Raw genomic sequence first — 15,037 nt, forward strand, 5'->3', positions numbered from 1 at the left:
TGAAAGTTTGACTAAAATCGGTCAAATGATAAGAAAGTTATGAGCATTTGAATATCGAGATCACTAACGAGACCAAGATCTGTGATGTCACAGTTGAACCACTCTCCCCATAGACAGTGAAAATATACCCTAAAACATCTCATTTAAATCATTCTAATGATATGCATCCAAAATATAAGGTTGTGAAACCTCAGCTTGTGATAGACTCTATAAAAGAGAGACATCACAGATTTTGGTCGCATTGCCAATGGGAGGATATATAGCATTAGTGATCTGAATATTTTATATATTTTATCTCTTTTTATATTAATTCAACTGGTTTCTTTCTCCTTTTTAATTAAATGGCTCATACACGACAACATACGCAAAGATGTGACTATGGCATTACAATATGGAATTGCCCAAATGAACACAACCTTTCATTCTGCTGCAATTCTTCAAACCCACAATGCAATCAGACTCTACTACAAGTTTTCACAATTATCACAAACTTAAATTTAGTAAGATAAAATTATAACTGGCTGAAAGACAAGTTGTGCACTATTGGACATTTCGAGTTATGTTAAAATGCACTTTCTAGAAGCAGGAGGCCCAAATGATTATTACATTTCGGACTCATTCACCGACGTAACTTCTTTTAGTAGAAAGTTTTTTTTTCCATTTTTTTTTTACTTCAGCCATGTTATGTTTGTGTTCAGTCTTTTAATCATGTGGATATATAATTTCCCAAAGAATTTGACAGCCCTATCATTATGTATGTGTGATGTACATGTGGGTGGGTGATGGTGTATGTATTTGGATTTGTCACTAGATTATCTTTCCTTAATGAATCTGCTTAGTATGTACCATGCCTGGTGTGTCCAGAAGTCGTGTCCAGTCATTGATAGGTGATTTCTGGTATTCCCGGAGCCAAGATGCTCTTGCTTTACAAGTTTTTGCCATGTAGCTGACTAGAGTATCCTTTGGCTCAATGTTAAACTTCAACCACGTCTTCATTGAAGCACAATCTTCTTCTGACAAGTCATCTATCACATTTACAAAGACCAAAAATTGGCAAAACATGAACTCATTTTGTTACGATTACTAAAGGGGGAAAAAGCAGCAGTTTTAAAATACTTTATAACTACACATATATAACATGATTTCATCACAATGGCAATACAAACAAACATGCACTTTTATAAATTTCAGAACTTGGCAGCCAAAAACTACAGTATCTTACACAGTGGTGTAATAACTCTACTAAAACGGTGCCCTAGCTGAGCCAAGATCAAAATCTTTCTCAGTCAAAATAGTTTTTACCCCCCCCCCCCCCGGGCGCAGAATGCAACATAAAAGAACCACTTCCCCTAGGTTGAAGAGTATCATATGCACATTTTCCTCTGTAGCACCCCTCCAGTATTATCCTTACAGGGCCTAAGATTATACTGGTGCAGCCTGCACATGGTAATCGGTGGAGGTTCAACAGGCTCAGCGGTAACTGAACACTATTCAAATCGGTGTACACCCAGTAACATTTATACATGTTCAAAACATGTTTTGAGCCTTTATTGCTCGCTAAAATTTACCTGTTAAGTCTGCCATGGTGGCTTTTGGTGTCTACTTTGGCTCCGATGTAATCGGTGCACTTTTTTGTGCTCTCTTTCGTACATTTACAAGTCGGTATTCCAAATATCCAGATGCCTCCCGTTTCTCCCTAGCTGGAGAATACCATGCTTCCTGAAAAAAAATGAAAATCCCTTTAACTGCATTAACTCTCATGACTCTTGTGATTGACAATTATGCAATCCTCATTATCATCCACACTTCCAAGCAACTTAATTTCTGGAGAATCTGCCTATACAATTATACTAGTTTAGTTTTCATCTTAGTTTTCATCACTCAACCTATAACCCTATCTGTCCCGGGCTATTTCAAGGCAATTAAAATGGAGGAGGGGGGCTCAGCCCCCCCCCCCCCCTCTTCCCTGGGACTTGACCGATTGCCAAAAAAATTTACACATACCTCAAGAATTGTGCAAAGAATACAAATCCATCGTTATTTCTATGTAGATCTACATCGTTTAATTTCATAAAATGCACAAATACATATCTTACTCACATGACCTACTCCTTCAAGGTCCTTTAGCTTGGGAAATTGCGACACCACCGCCTTGGCTAGAGCGACCTTGACATCTGTAGGTGGCCTGAATAATTAATAATGGAAATTTTTTTTGCTTATCTTAAATCAGTTCAGCGATTTTTGACCTGCATTCTCATCAATACCAACACTTGAAAATTTTCTACAATATGATTTTAAGACCTGGTCACACCGCCCGAGCGTTGTTAGAGCGGTATAGGGAGAGAGGGTTGAATTTTGCTCACAAAATTTGGGAAAAAATAACAAAAAAACAAAAAAACAATCGAAATCGAAAATGGTGAACGGTAGCGAGCGGTGATGATTTTTTTTCTCTCCGCTCCACGACCGCTCCAACAACGCTCGGGCGGTGTGACCAGGCCTTTAATTTTCCCAATTGTTTGTGGCTCGATTCCATATCACTTCGATTGTTTTCTCTTGTTTCTCTTGTTTTTAATATACACTGTACATTTCAAGTAGGTTTGATATGATTCTTTTGATTTAAAAGAGCTACATTTCTTAATATTTGATTAGTTTAATATTTCTATTATATTAATATACAGGCTGTATTAAAGAAAAGTCATGAATTTCAAGGGAAAACACGAAAAATTAATTCTTTGGTGGAGCACGTAATTGAAACATAGTCTTCACATGATAGGTCAGTGAAGACTTGTCAAAAATGTTCTTTTACAATATGAAAATGTACCGGCATTTGTTTAGCCATTGACATTTTTGGTGGTTTTTGTGTGGTTAAGTAACATATTGATGAACCGAAATCCATGTTATGTAATCAGTCCTTTTTTCATTAAGTGTAAATTTGTTTTGGAAGGTTTAATATGCCATAAAAAGGAAAGACACTTGAAGGACACTTACTTGCTTGTAAATTCTTGTATTAACCAAGACACCAGGATTCGCACAACCTTTATGCGAGATTGTACAGAAAGCATTCCATTATCCATTTCCTTCACGAAGTTCTCTCCGTTAAAAGAGTCCATCAGGATAGCTCTGACATCCTATAATAAAAACACATACCGGTATGTTTATGTAATATGAAATGTCATTTACTCAGAAAATAAAAAAATCGTTTTTACTGTACCTTTTGCATATCAAGAGACGAATCATTTCACACCTAATCATGAATAAAATTTTAAATCAGGAACATGAAAACATTAAAATTCATGCATTTACAAAACTTTGAATTCTAAATAACATTCTTAATCTTTATTAGATTTTTATCAAACCTTCACCAATATTTTCTCTTCTCTTTTACAAACAATTGGAAAGCCTTTGGCATGCTCGCCTCCATCACGCAATTCATTATAGCAGCAGTGCTGACTTTGATGGCTAATGTGTGTTGATTTACCCAAAATGACCTGTAACCTTGATCATGTGACCTGACACTAATGCAAGATACTTGAATAAACTTTTGTTAAAGTATCATGAAAAAGGTCTTAAAGACTTTTAAAGTTATAATGACATTTCAAAAAAAACAAACTCAGTCGAAGTTCAATGACCCTAAATGACTTTTGACCTTCATCATGTGATCTGGAATCTCATGTAGGATGATCAGTGATACTTGGTTACCCTATGTCCAAGTTTGATGAACTAGGTCCATAAACTTTGTAAGTTATGATGAACATTTAAAAAATAAATGAGGATATTCTAAGTTCATTAACCGTAAATGACCTTTGACCTTAATCATGTGACCTGGAAAATCATACAGAATGATGAGTGATACAGGATTACCCTTATGTTCAAGTTTCATGAACTAGGTCCATATACTTCTGAAGATATGATGACATTTCAAAAACTGAACCTTGGTTAAGATTTCATTGTTGACGCCGTCGCCACCGCCGCTATCGGAAAAGCGGCGCCTATAGTCTTGCTCTGCTATGCAGGCAGGATAAACTTTCCCTTATATCAAGGCAATCAGTATAATAAAAAAAACTGTTTAAGGAAATAACTTACAAATGTGGATGTATTGCCACTGGAAGCTGGCAGGTTTGTTGAATCACAGTTGGATGAAGTTGTTCATTTGGGTGTGGAATGGTTTTGCATCACTGGCTGACTTTGTGCTGACTTTGTCCATCTGGATTCGGCAGGTTCAGCTGTACCATAAGTTAATAGAAACAAAGGTCAAGGAGAAAATTGTAATTCAGTACAATGTGCATTTTGAACCACAGAATCACAGTACATCTGAAAATAAAGTGATTTATAACGTTAATTATACACACACACACACAGACATATATATATATATATATATATATATATATATATATATATATATATATATATATATATATATATATATATATATATATATATATACAGTGCGTCCCAGAAAAAACGAAACCGAGATTTAGCGATCATTTATCATTACTTAATCATAAATAAAATAGACAAATGACCTACCAATTTAAAGCTTAGAATCTCCTCTTTCATCTGATATTACTTAGATTATTTCTTAATCACGCATGAGTGAGTAAATACAATTTGAAGAAAGGATATCAAAAACTCATTTGGCGGGGGGTATCTGGGTTTCAAAAAGAAAACCACATTTTTGAAAAGTTCAATATTTCCTCTTTAATTTGATACCTAAATTACAGAAAATGGTCAAGAAATAACAAATTTCTGGTCATTTGAAATAAGGCTTGAATTTCAATAATTTCATAAAATGAAGAGGTTCTCCAGGCTGGCTTTCAAACTCACTCAACACTCCGTTTTGTTGACGATCAGCCATGCATTAAATCTTTTGTTCACCATGCGAAAGCTTCTGTGGGAAACCGGTGAAAACTCGTTTATCTCATGAAATTATGAAAATACAAGCCTTATTTCAAATGACCAGAACTTTTTTATTTCTTGACCATTTTCTTTAATTGAGGTACCAAATTAAAGAGCAGACATTGAACTTTTCAGAAATGTGGTTTTCTTTTTGAAACCCAGATACCCCTCGCCAAATGAGTTTTTGGTATCCTTTCTTCAAATTGTTTTTGCTCACTCATGCGTGAATAAGAAATAAGCTAAGTAATATCAGATGAAAGAGGAGATTCTAAGCTTTAAATTGGTAGGTCATTTATCTATTCTATTTATGATTAAGTTATGATAAATGATCGCTAAATCTCGGTTTCGTTTATTCTGGGACGCACTGTATATATACATGTATATACATTCCAGCCATTTTTTTCAAGAAATATTGTTCAATCAAAAAATTAGTATCATTATTCTCAGCAATAAAAAAAATCAGTGTTTATTTGGGTTACTCATGGAAAAAGTCCTTTTTACAATGTATGAAGATGAAGAATGCACCATTACCTATATGTAATATCCCTTATAATTATTTTGCATGGATCCAATAGCTAAGAGATCACAAAACTTACTTATTTCAAAATGTTCTCATGAAAAGTAATTTTCAGGAACTACTAGTACTAGAAATGTTGACAGTATTTATTACATGACGAAAACCTGAATTTTTCTTTTTGCATTCAGTAAAAATGTCTATCGATCTTCATAATCCCTCGGAAAACAATATGCTAAAATTCCCTTTGATTGACCAAGTATTTTCCACCTTCACTATAAATCTCCTTGTCTGAAATTTTAAATGATTATGTGTTAACATTTCATTGAAGCACATACAGATGATACTTCTGATAACAAAAATTAAGCACATGTTTCACAAGAATATTCATCTTTTACAAATATCAGACAATTTTCTGCGATTCGTTTTAAGAAGTAGAAGGACTATTGCAGTGTCGCCATTATTACGCGATTCGATATAGCAGCAGTACTGACTTCAAAAAAAGCTATTGAATAATGTTTATTTTCTGCCCCGTGCTTTTATAATTTTTTACCTTTATGTTTTTGCACATCTATTGAGAGAGGTTCGAAAAAATTGGTACGGTGCCTCCACAGTGTACCATTATATAACATGGCGCGCAACATACATGATATTTCCCCCACATATTACACATGGTATATGTCTATGTGTGTTAATTCACATGAACGTAATTCAAATTAAAAAAAACATTTCTAAATATTCATTTACAACTTATGATAATCATGTAGAAACCAAATCCCATATCTAATGAGCTGGACCGCGAATTCGAACTGACCCTGTATTTTGGTGTCTAATACCCACACACCAATTCTTTTTTTTTTAATCCATTAAAATATTTTTTATACTTATTGCCCGGAAACTAAGTTGGGGGCGGACGGATAGGGACAATGCATGACCATCCAGGTGCCATTTTGTAAATTTCAAGTCCATTTGCATACTATTCCTAATCCAGTCCTTAATCTTTTATCCTGCATACTACACACTTTTAACAAATTGCTGTAGATTGTTTAAGAATTACTCGTCATATAAAAATATGACTTGCCATTCAAAATGCCGTCTTCATGCCTTAAATTCAAATCCTAATTAGTCTACATAAAAAAAAAATCATAGTTATTGAAATGCAAAGTAGGAATTTTTTTAGAATGGCCGTAACTTCCTTGTTTTTATTCATTTGGTCTGATTTTTTTTCAGGGATTGCTAAGGGCAACATGCTTCCTTATTCATTTATTTTACGCATCAGTGACCATTACCTTTAGAAATAGCGCCCTCTATTGCAAAGTGGAAAATAGTAAAATGGCCATCACTTACTTGTTTTCTCTTAATTAAATTTCATATTTTCAGGGTTGACTCATGGTAGTCCAACATTCAACCGTTTTTTTTTTATTTTACACATCAATGACCATTATCTTCAAGAGCAGCGCCATCTATTGCAAATTTAAGAAATATTGAAATGGCCATAAGTTCCTTCTTTCCATTTATCTTGGTATGACTTTTTAGGGTTTTCTATTGGCAGTATCCCTCATATGCCAATGTTTTTTTTTTCGTATAAGTGACCATTACTTTTAAAAATAGCGCCCTCTCAAAATTTTGAAAATGTATGTCCTCAGGATTTTTTTTCTTTATCTCCTTCTGTTTCTTGCCCTTCATAAAATCAATGCGTCAATGCATGCACATTGTTCTGATACGATTTCAGTTCTATTTTTTTGTGTGTATCTTCATCTCGAGTTGTTATCTATGTGCCAAATTTCATAGCTTTTCATCGCAACACAGCCAAGATTGGGGGGGGGGGTGATCTGCCAATTTATGGTTAATGACGAATTTATAACTATAAACTAACATAACAGTTCTAACAACAAAAACAGCAGAGCTTCACTCCTGCTGTGGTAGTTTTGGAATTTTTAAGTATGCAATTCATAGGTACTTACTTCAATTACTCATCCACTGCATAAAAAACGGAGAGCCGTCAAAACCTGCAAATAAACGGGAAGTGGATCATTCCTCTGTGTGTCCCTCTTCAATTCGGCATCCAGTATGTTGATATAAATGACTGTTTCTTTTGACAGTCGATACCAATTTCGACATGGCCCATCCTCATACGATTCCAATGGATTTCTAGCATCCCGTAGCCCACGATGTGGTCTTGGCAAAGGTAGCTGTACCTGTTTACGCAGAAAAGTTGAATATTATTTTTATTTCTTTAATTTTGAGATCTTTAAATACGTTACAAACAGTAAACATGTGCATGTAGATTTGATTACACATCTACCAGCATAATTAATGCAATCTTTATTGTCTTCCCAAGATTAACAAAAACTACATTTAAAGTGTTATTTCAAGTTTCAATTTTTGTTATCTCATCAAATCATTTCAGTAATACTTTAAACAAAAGTAAAACAATGTAAACAAAATTTATCAATCATACCTCTCTTACATGTAGCAATTCAAGGTTGTGAAAGTGATAGAGATAATCAATGGGTATAGGTAGATGTCAACCAACGACGTAATTCTGTGAAAGAATTGTAAAATAACAACACAACATTATTCTTTAGTAAATAGGCAAATAATTCGAAACATATACATATAAAAACAATTCATTGGTTTATCACTTTGTACAGATCTCATAGTGAATGATAAATAAAACAAAAACATTGTAATAATTCGTGTGAGATGTCATTAAAAATAAAACGTTTTTTTTGGGGGGGGGCGGGGCGCTACATTTTCTCTATTTGCGAGTGATATAAAAAAAGATTTTAGAACGAAATTTAAGTACTTAACTTTAATATTTCAGCCTCTAAAAAATTGCCTGTGCCGAAAGCAAAAGGAAAAGGTATATTTTGAAATGCAATTTAGGCAAATTGAAAAAAAAAACATTTCTTTCTCCTCTTTAAATGCACCAAATATTACAAAATTATATGGGGACTTCGGAAATTTTATTTGATATATGAGAAACAAGTTCCCATGAAAGAAAGAATAATTACAGCTGAGAACAAATTTCGTTTTCTACTATACCAGCATGTTTCCACTTATATTACACTTTCATTTGACTGGCATGTTTCCATTTTCATTACAGTTGACATTGTTTCCATTTTCATTAGAGTGGACATTGTATAAAGATTTTGTGAAACACAAGTGAAGACTCTCTTTAATCGATATGTTATGGGAGAAATAGACTGAGGAAAATATATAGACCTGTTCTTAAACAAACAATTTAATCAAATAATTAGAACGTGGCAATCATCATAAAAATTTAAGCTTGAAAAGAGAATCATTTAATAATAGATAAACTCACAGATCTGTAATTGTAAGAAACTTCAATCCGGGCTTCAACGCTTCACAATCACATGCACACTGTCACTTAACCCATGCCAGAGAAAACATGTACAGCACGCTTCGTATAACCTAAAGCAATGTTCGTGCAGGCTCCACTCCACTTCACTACCACTACACTGAACGCTCCAACAAGGTCATCTATATACATGTACATCGCTTCAGCAGAGGTAGCTTCGCATCACACATACGCACACGGAACACACAGGCACCACATTGTCTTAACTGAATAATCACTGAACGGCTGAGAATGGAAACCCGTCGGTCGCTAGCAAGCACTAAGTCATAACTAGATCTACCTCGAGCGAAGTTCGTGCAGGCTCCACTCCACTTCACTACCACTCTAGTGACAAAGGTGGGATGGAAATGTTATTCATTGTAGAAATTATAGAAAAAATATAAGGAGGAAGAAAAACACTTCCAAGCTCGTAGAATATTTTTAGTATGTTCTGTTTATGCTGTTTGAAATGCGACAGATTGCATCCGATGATTTGAATTTGGCCGTGAATAGTGACGTGTGAGGCCATCCCACCTTTGCCACTTGGAATATCCGATCGAGTTCACCGTCCCGAAGTTTGGGTAGCTGGAGTGTAGTTTGGCGGTAGTGAAGTCGAGTGGACCCTGCACGAACTTCCCTTGGGGTATATGTACTAGATCTAACTAACTCTAGCTGACATTGTCACTTATTTGATTTAGATCTAATCTAATCTACCCCTTTAAATAAGTTTAATTGCACAAATTTAATATTTTAAGGTTTATATATTCATCTTGACATCTACAAACGAAGGTATAAATGAATTTATAAATGGCATCATAATATAAATATCCTTGTGAAGCTCATAAAACAAGCTTGGGCCTTAGCCCGCGGCTTCACCCCTTCATTTCGTTAAACCACAGCGTCAAAGTATCCAACCCACAAATGCACCGACGGGACTGTAGCAGCGCGGACGCGACGATACATTGCATTGTCTGGACTTGTCAATGCCAAAACCTTGTTCGTAATCATGACAACCAACACTATTAATTTCATGTAACTGCATAAAACGAATCAATAAATTCCAGAGAAGTACAGCAAGAATTTATTTTACGAATTCAAAGCAAAATACTTACGAATTTCTGATCAAGAGGATCACTTGACACAATTCTGCCCACCATGGAAAAACGCAGTATCTACATTTTGCACAAGTTGAGATATTAAGCATTTTATGTTTTTTTCAAAGCCGCTCGAAACTATTTGATTTCTTATCATAACTTTGTTATCAAATTGTGGGGTATAAATTTCAGGCCCCCCCATACAAATTTATTGTTGTTGTTGTTGTTGTTGTTTTTTAGTTATTGATAAAAATGTACATACTTTGGGGACACTCCCAGCAAATGCCCAGTTTCCCCATGGAAAAACGCAGTATCTACATATGATAAAGATTAATTCCATTCTTTTTTTATCATCACTTAGTCGATATTGGTTCGATTCCAATAAACAATATATCAATGTGTAATTCAGAAGCGAAATAATAACTTAGAAACATGAAGGGCTCCCTCTACAATCAAGGGCACCCTCTGTTTTAAAGTCCAAAACTTCATGAAAATGGTAGAAATAACACGAAACGTATATTCTCGTAAAGTTGTAATTATCACAATGTATTGCAGCTGTGTTCAAATGTTTTGTGTTTGTACTTTGATTTATTTCAATAATAGCCTAGAAACATGGAGGGCGCCCTCTACAAACAAGGGCGCCCTCTGTGGTAGAGTCCCAGACACATAAAAATGGCCGAAAATTACACAAAACTTTATTATAAAGTTGTAATAAACAATGCCTCATGCATTGCTTTGTTTAATATCTGTTTTGTCTTTGTGCTTACAGTTACATGTAAGATTTTAATTTGATATCTATATTATGTTCTTTAATCTTTACTAAATAGTCCAAGAGCATTAGATTTAACATGGAAATTTCTGGTAACAAGCTGATTTTCTCAGGATAGGTCCAGAAAAATGTCTAGAATAACATACTAAAAGTCCCCATAAATCCTCCTTGGAGGTTTTCAGTAATCCAAGATGGCGTCCAAAATGGCCGCCATTCACTGATAATTGACATAACTCACCCATTATTCACACTAACACAACATTTCGGTGCATATTTATTGGTTTAAAGAGATGAAAGATCTAGTGATACAGGTTAGAGTAAAAAATAAGCAGACTAGGGTACCTAAAAATCCAAGATGGCGTCCAAAATGGCTGCCAAATCCTAAATATCCACCATTCATCTGTTACTTCCTTTAATGTCTTTAATTTTGTTTCTATTTAATTTCATTTAATGGTTTTAATGGTCAAGTAATAAATTAGGACAAGTTACAAGGACATTTAATGGTCAAGTATGTCCAAAAATCCAAGATGGCTTCCAAAGATGGAGGCTAAAATGGCTGTTTTACTTACGAATGAACATAGTTTATTTGATATCAGCATGATTTTGGTGTCTGAACCATGGTTTTAAGGGTCAAATTCTACATTTTGGACACGTTAAAAGGACATTCAATGGTCAAGTATGTCCAAAAATCCAAGATGGCTTCCAAAAAAGGAGTCTTAATTGAATTCCTGTTACTGAAAAATTGTAATACCTCTTTAAAAATCCACCTGAGAGATATGGTTGTAGTGTCTTTACTATGACTTTAAGTGTCGATATAATACGTAAGCACAAGTAAAAATGAAGATCAGACGTCTAGTATTTCCAAAAATCGAAGACGGCTTCCAAAAATGGAGTATGAAATGGCTGTTTTTACTTACGAATGGACAAGGTTCATTTGATATATGCCTGAGATATATGATTTTTGGTGTCTAAACCATGGTTTGAATGGTCAAATAATATATTTGGACATGTTAAAAGGAAATTTAGTGGTCAAGTATGTGCAAAAATCCAAGATGCCTTCCAAAAAGGAGTCTAAATTGACTGCTGTAAAGTGAAAAATTGTCAAACTTCATTAAAAATTCCACCTGAGAAATATAATTGTGGTGTCTTTACTATAAATTTAAGTGTTGAGATAATAAATAAGCACACGTAGACAGGACAATCAGACGTCCAGCATGTCTAAAAAGCAAAGATGGCTTCTAAAATGGAGTCTTAAATGGCTGCTGTTACATACAAATTGACATTGGTCATTTAATATCTACATGGGAGATAAGTTTTTTGTGTCTAAACCATGGTTTGAAGAGTCAAATAAAAACTTTAGGACAACTTACAAGGACAGCGAGTGGTTAAGTATGTCCAAAAATCCAAGATGGCTGCCAAAAAATTGAGTTTAAAATGGCTGATGTTTCTTATAAAATAACATAGTTAATTTGATTTCCGCCTGAGAGATAATATTTGGGTCTCTATACTATACTTTCAAGTGTCAAATAATACTTTGGGCAAGCTTATGATGATATGCAATTGTCAATTTGCTTCATAATCCAATATGGCTTCCAGTATGGCATTTAACTGTCATCGCTTAAAAATAGTCATACGCAATATTCACATGTGAGAAATAAATATTGTTTCTGCACTATGGTTTGAAATGTCAAATATATATTAGGTACAAGTCGATGGCAAGAATGTTTAGTTTTCTACTGTATGTGCTATTTGGTTCTTAAATTGAGCAATAATGCCGGCTATTACCTACTCCTAAATCGTTAAGATCACTTATTCCAAATTTATTTCAGCGTAGACACCACAATTATTCCTCACATGAGGATATTTTATGAGTTATGATAATTCTTAAGTCATTTACACGCCATTTTGTAAGCCATTTTGGATTTTTAGGAAAACCGAATAACTGCATTATAATAAATTACTTACCTTGATAGGTGCTCAAGGCGCTTCTTTATCACCCCGGCTAAGCTAGTAAACCGATTCTGGTGCGCACAGCTTTTTGAAAAATTCCTGCTGGTACCCATTTACGTCACCTTGGTCGTGAGCAGCACAGTGTGGATAATTTTCTTGCTGAAGGAAAACACGCCATGGCTAGGATTCGAACCCACGACCCTCTGTTTGAAAGGCAAGAGTCAGAACCACTAGACAACGACGCGTCCATATCATTGTTTACAATCCCAAAATATTATTTGACCCTTCAAACCAGGGATTAGACACCAATATCATATGTATCAGACAAATAATAAATTCTCAAAAGTCATTTTTTATTATCATTATTATTTGTTTTGGCATCACCTTTGCCTGGGAGGTGAAAGCAAACTGAATCACTGTGATCCACAAGTCTCTCCTTCAGATATAACTGATTTATACTCCATTTTGGGAAGTTATCTTGGATTTCTTAACATACTGGACCACTGGCCTATGGCCTAGACACCAAAAAAAATATTTCCTAGGTGAAATTTGAACAAACTGTCGATTTTCAAACAAAAGTAACCAATCATTTGCAAGCCATCTTGCAGTGTTGGGCATAATTGACCACTGTCTGTCCTTTAAATTAGACCACATGTATGCATATATTAAAGGAACTTTGTCCATTTGTATGTTAACAGCAGCCATTTTAGACCCACTTTTTAGAAGCCGTCTTCGATTTCTTAGACAAACTGAACCTCTTTGACTGTCATTTTACTTGTGCGTATTACTATTCAACACTTAACAATTGTTTAGAAACCACAATTATATCTCTCGTGGATTTTTTAATGAGGTATGCCAATTTTTCAGTAACAGTGGTCAATTTATGCTCCATTTTTGAAAGCCACCTTGGATTTTTGGACATACCTGACCGATGAATATCCTTTTAACTTGTCCAAATGCATTATTTGACCTTTCAAACCACGGTTTAGACACCAAAATCATATCTTTCAGGTGGATTTTTTAATGAAGTATGTCAATTTTTCAGTAACAGCGGTCAATTAAGACTCGTTTTTGGAAGCCATCTTGGATTTTTGGACATACCTGTCAACTAAAGCTTCTTTTAACTTGTCCAAATGTATCATTGACCTTTCAAACCATGGTTTAGACACAAAAATCATGTATCATAGGCAGATATTGAATAAGCTATGTCCATTCGTGAGTAAAAACAGCAATTTTAGACTCTATTTTTGGAATCCATCTTGGAGTTCTGGACATACTTAACCTTGTTACTTGTCCCAATGTATTACTTGACCTTTGAAACCATTAAATAGAAACAAAATCAAAGATATTACAGGAAGTAATAGAAGAATATTGTATTTTTAGGCTTTGGCAGCCATTTTGGACGCCATCTTGGATTTTTATGGTACCCTAGTCTGCTTATTTTCACTCTAACCTGCTTTTAGTACATCTTTTACCTATTTAAACCATAAAATATGCACCGAAATGTGGTGTTTTGTGTAAATAATGAGTGAGGTATGTCCATTATCCGTGAATAACGGCCATTTTGGTCGCCATCTTGGATTACGGAAAACCCCCACGGCGGATTTATGGGGACTTTTAGTATGTTATTCTAGACATTTTTTTCATTTTCATTTCATTTCGCTAATTTCCACAATAACAGCAAAGATAATTATTTTACAACAGAAATGTGAGTATAGAATAACTTAACAATTAGAAATATTGAAATATTTCACAAAGGTCCAGTACACAGATATAATGTATAATTGAATTTTAGAAAGTTCAGTTTTAACTTAAATGCTAGCTGTATATTGTGGGGGAAACCTTGGAAAGTGGAGCTTGTAATTCAGGTTCCCCAAATTCTGGACCTTTTTTTTCTGGACCTTTCCTGAAAATATCAGCTTGAAACAAGAAATTTCCTTTCTTAAGCCTATTTTGGCCTAATGCTCTTGGCCTAAAAGAAATAATTAATTAAAAACTTAAAATTATAATCTTGGCGGTTGACCAATGAGAGAAAAGAAATTAACGTCAGCATTATCTCTCCCAAAACGTATAAACAATATCACTACAGTCTAACTAAGAATGTACACATAAAGTCAGATCCAAGGCCTAGATCTAGATCTAACCAGACCTTAAATCTCTCGATGTAGAATCTAGAGGTCTAGGCCTAGATCTATGTCTACGAAGTTAGACCTTTCTAACTTAGGCCTAGATCTAGAGTCTAGATAAGGACTCTAGATCTAGTTTCTAACTTTTTAGGCCTAGATCTTGGCCTAATATATGTTGGTTTCTCGGATCTAGATCTAGATTCTAACTTGTTAGATCTAACAGTAAGAGTCTAGACCTTTCTTGTATGGTAAGGTCCCCCAAGTCTATGCGGTCCCTCTGCCTCTGGCTTGTCTGGATACACGGTTGCATTTCTGCGCGAT

The 15,037-nt window shown here is 34.7% G+C and overlaps 1 protein-coding gene across 1 annotated transcript; it reads right to left on the reverse strand.

Moving 5' to 3' along the window:
* Positions 1 to 1,599: 1,599 nt before the first annotated feature.
* LOC121405801 lies at positions 1,600 to 3,155 on the reverse strand. Its single transcript, XM_041596761.1, has 3 exons — positions 2,989 to 3,155; positions 2,101 to 2,185; positions 1,600 to 1,719 (listed from the first exon to the last, which is right to left on the reverse strand). Exons 1-3 carry the CDS (start codon positions 3,108 to 3,110, stop codon positions 1,600 to 1,602), a joined length of 327 nt encoding a protein of 108 aa, XP_041452695.1. The 5' UTR covers positions 3,111 to 3,155.
* Positions 3,156 to 15,037: the final 11,882 nt, after the last annotated feature.

This window comes from Lytechinus variegatus, chromosome 1 (genome assembly GCF_018143015.1).
Source record: "Lytechinus variegatus isolate NC3 chromosome 1, Lvar_3.0, whole genome shotgun sequence".
NCBI classification, from domain to species: Eukaryota; Metazoa; Echinodermata; class Echinoidea; order Temnopleuroida; family Toxopneustidae; genus Lytechinus; species Lytechinus variegatus.